Source organism: Nicotiana attenuata, unplaced genomic scaffold (genome assembly GCF_001879085.1).
Source record: "Nicotiana attenuata strain UT unplaced genomic scaffold, NIATTr2, whole genome shotgun sequence".
Taxonomy (NCBI): domain Eukaryota; kingdom Viridiplantae; phylum Streptophyta; class Magnoliopsida; order Solanales; family Solanaceae; genus Nicotiana; species Nicotiana attenuata.
In genome coordinates, this window is record NW_017681297.1 from 7,800 (window position 1) to 11,477 (window position 3,678).

At 36.5% G+C, this 3,678-nt stretch overlaps 1 protein-coding gene across 1 annotated transcript; it reads right to left on the reverse strand.

The window, feature by feature from the left end:
- Positions 1-67: 67 nt before the first annotated feature.
- Positions 68-3,278, reverse strand: LOC109221927. The gene is made up of 4 exons (XM_019386355.1): positions 3,160-3,278; positions 2,707-2,796; positions 1,157-1,311; positions 68-331 (listed from the first exon to the last, which is right to left on the reverse strand). Exons 1-4 carry the CDS (start codon positions 3,178-3,180, stop codon positions 226-228), a joined length of 372 nt encoding a protein of 123 aa, XP_019241900.1. The 5' UTR covers positions 3,181-3,278; the 3' UTR covers positions 68-225.
- Positions 3,279-3,678: the final 400 nt, after the last annotated feature.

The window sequence follows — 3,678 nt, forward strand, 5'->3', positions numbered from 1 at the left end:
GGTGCAGAACAAAGCTCTCATTCTGCTATTACAATATTATACCTCATCAAAGTCAAGAAGCTATCTTCTAATATATCAAGCCAAATTCAAAAAATATACTCCTATATAAGGAATGCATGCCATCTCTCAAAACCAATATCAAAATTTAGCAATCTACATCAGATAAGCAATTCTGCAGCCAAGTATCATCATATCTTTGAGGTCAAAAAAAAAAAAAAAGAGAACTTACTTTTCATAAGAGTACAAGTCCCTGTTGATTCGCACCTTGCTCGAAGTGTCCTTTGGAATTTTCTCGGCGAGATACTTCATCGTCCCCCAGAGTGGAGGATTTCTGGATTGGCAAATGGAAGTCAGGCAGGCAGAAGAGACAGGATAAGGTAGGGTGAAAAAAATATGTTATGATGATTGATGACATACTACAACCACAAAAGAGGCTCCAAATGAAAATATGACGTTTCCCAGTCTGATGAATTTTAAGCACTAGACACAGTTCTACAAGTTAGTATGATCATACATGGTAAATCTTAAATTTAGGGCTAAAAGTGAACTCTTCATTATACAGTGCTTCATGCACAGAGCGAAATTTAGCACTAGCTTCAGATACGGTATTATGTTGAGAAACCACATTCAAGGACATCTGAATGCCATCTGAAGTAATATTTCAGAGGTTTGTTGAAAACGGTGTAGCTCAAAGATGTTTCCTGATAAGATGGATTTGGAAACACTAAAGGATAAGAAAGAGATATAATCAGTCAAAAAACCAATGAATAACAAGACCAATTGCAGGACACCTGTTGGAAGTCCTATAGTTGAAGCTAAACTAAAGATTTCTTCTATCTTCTGAGAGTCACTAGATGAAAGCCATAACTGAAACTCTGCACTAAGCTATCCGATTGAAAGGGTTATTTTATAATCAAAATTGATAGCTAAAGAAGAATTAAACGTATAAATAGTTTCCCAATGTTCTTAATAGCTCAGGTCTCTATATAGATTTGGTTTCATAATTAATTCTACCAAAGCTACAAGTAGTTTTCTCCACTTCTTTCCAAAATAAATTCTTTCACTGCATAGCAAGAAAAATAAGGAATATAGGAAGTACAGGGAGTTGAAGAGTAATTAAAGGGAGAAAATGAAAAATGGATCGTGCAAAGTTTACCTGGAGAGAGGAATGGCTGCGTTGAAAGCTTCGCACGCCTTCTTACTTTCTTTTAGATATTCATCTGCTGCTTGCAGGGCAGCTACAGCCATTCCATGAGATTTTTCTGTGTTTCCTTCATCAAGGATTAGACCATGATAATAGTATGCTGAAGCCTACACAGAATTTTATGTGTCATGCGTAAGCTTGAGGGGAGAAAAATGCAATAGACTTAAAAGATGGCAAAGAAGCTGCAGAAGCTTTCCAGAGACCAGCATGAAGGTCCTTAAGTACATGGACTATGGAGTTACAATATGAGGAGTTTTCACTTCGACAACTTTTCTTGTATCACCAACGGTGACTATTGAAAGATATCACCTAAAGAATTTTGCTGATGGAAGATGCAGGGTTCTCCAGTACAACAAAACAGTTGTTTTATGCTATAAATACTCATTCCATGAAATAATTAAGAGGGATTTTTAGGTTGCTTAAATTGAAGAAAATTATAAGCATTTAGTCTTCGAAGAGCAAAAAACGCATAAATTGTCAGTTTAAAGGAGACTTTTACTTACAAATCGAGGTAGCCAGCAAGATGTACACTATCAATTATCTATCAGGTTATTCACAAGAAGAACAATAAAATACGAGTTTCAGATCCCTAACACCATATGTCAAATTCTAAGAGCATTCAGCAAGGTTATAAAATCAGCCACTTCCGAAGCATCAGGATATTGAGAGAGATAAAAAACTACAGAAAAGTCCATTTTCAACATAGGATGAAAACAATGGAATTGAGAGTACTATTTGGACAAGCTGGTTAAATAAGCACTCAAAGGACCCAGGCCAGCATTGTTGAACGAAAAGGAACGACAAATAAGTTTATGGCATGAATTTTGGATGGATTGCATGACATCTGCACCACTATTTTCACAATCCCATCCGACCCCAATTCAGCTGTAGGTCATTTTCCAGTGTTTTATTTTTGGTTTAGGGGTCCTGTGTGCTTTATCCGCGACAAATATAGCACATTTGCTAATGAATAGACAAAGCCGATCATTTTGATATAAACTCATACGCTAATGACACCATGACGGTTGGTAAAGTCAGTTAACTACACCTCAGTCCCAAACTAGTTGGTTTAATTCATAAGCTAACGACACTCAGATAAAATAAGGTGCTGTGAGAGTTCCTTATTCTATATTGGCACCTGCTTGTTAACATACATAGGACACAAAGCTATCCCATATCCCTGAATGACAATTGCTAGACTAAGCATTCTAATCTTTATGCTCTGCACACCAATTGCCAAATCCAACTGCATGTTGCTTCGACTAAGTTACATATGTCATCAAACCAGAATAAAGTGTGCTCAGATGTCATCCTTGCATGAATTACTCAGAAAAAGTTGTACATTATAGAGGACAAGCTTTGTGTCAAGGAAGTCTTTCACTCATCAGTAAGTAAAATCAAGGAACACTTTGGTCTATAATTTTTTTAACTCTTGTTGTTGACATATATACTAAAATCTAGGAATTAAAGAAGTAAATAAAAGAAAGAGAATCACAAGATACCTTGGCTTCAATATATTTCCACTTCACGAAAAGCCTATGCTTTTCTCCCCAACCATTTGATAACGGAAGGTTCATGATGTTATCTTGAGCCTGTAAGGTAACAACAAAGCAAAGTAGTTGATATCTCAGACACTATCTGGCGACAAAAAGAAAATATTCTATAAAATGGAATAACACAGAGCTTTCTTTTCCCCTCTCCGTGGTTATGTTAGGGGAAGGAGTTTAAAAGGTCCAATTACTCCAATTGAAGCAAATGATACATATAGGCAATGCCAACTAGTTGGGACCAAACTAGTTACCTGTGTAGGAATAAGTGCGAGAGTCAAAGAACCCCTGATTTAATTAGCACTGGAATGAAATGGACTAGAATATAGCCGAATTGTATAAAGGATTCATATAACCCTTTTTTTAAATTAGAGCAGTCGAGCATGCTTTGGCAAAAGGATTCAGTACCTGCTGCCAGTATTTTACCATCTCGCATGCAAGCCTTCTTTTGACAGCCAGTGTTGCTTTAGTACTGTCAATTGCAAGCCCAAGCTGAATATCAACAGCCTAAGATCATGGTGACAGATACATCAGAAAGGGAAGACAATTTAATCCATATGGTACATTTTCTTAACGAGAGACTAAGCAACAGCTAACATCTTTATTCAACGAGAATTATTAGCACAAGAAAGCATATGGACAGCACCATAATACAGCCAAAATAACAAAAATGCGTCTAATGCTCAGGGATAGGATGATATTAGAACTAACCAAACATAATCAAAATGGCTAAATGCACAAAACTCTGCTGCATTTAGGTAACTCAAATTTAGATGACCGCCTTCACTACTGTGCACATTTTTATAGCAGAAAATTTGCCAAGTAGAGTGGTTTTGCTGCGTTTAGATATTAAGCATGTACCCAGGCAATCCCCTTCGCTATTTTGTAGTTGTAACAGCAATCTTTGGAAAATAGATTGTTTTTGCT

Excerpts from the sequence above, each read along its gene's own strand:
- LOC109221927 (XM_019386355.1), bottom strand. The coding sequence starts at position 3,180 with ATGGTAAAATACTGGCAGCAG. Across the intron at positions 2,797-3,159 it reads TGGTAAAATACTGGCAGCAG|GCTCAAGATAACATCATGAA; the intron begins GTACTGAATCCT and ends GTTACCTTACAG. Across the intron at positions 1,312-2,706 it reads GGAAATATATTGAAGCCAAG|GCTTCAGCATACTATTATCA; the intron begins GTATCTTGTGAT and ends AATTCTGTGTAG.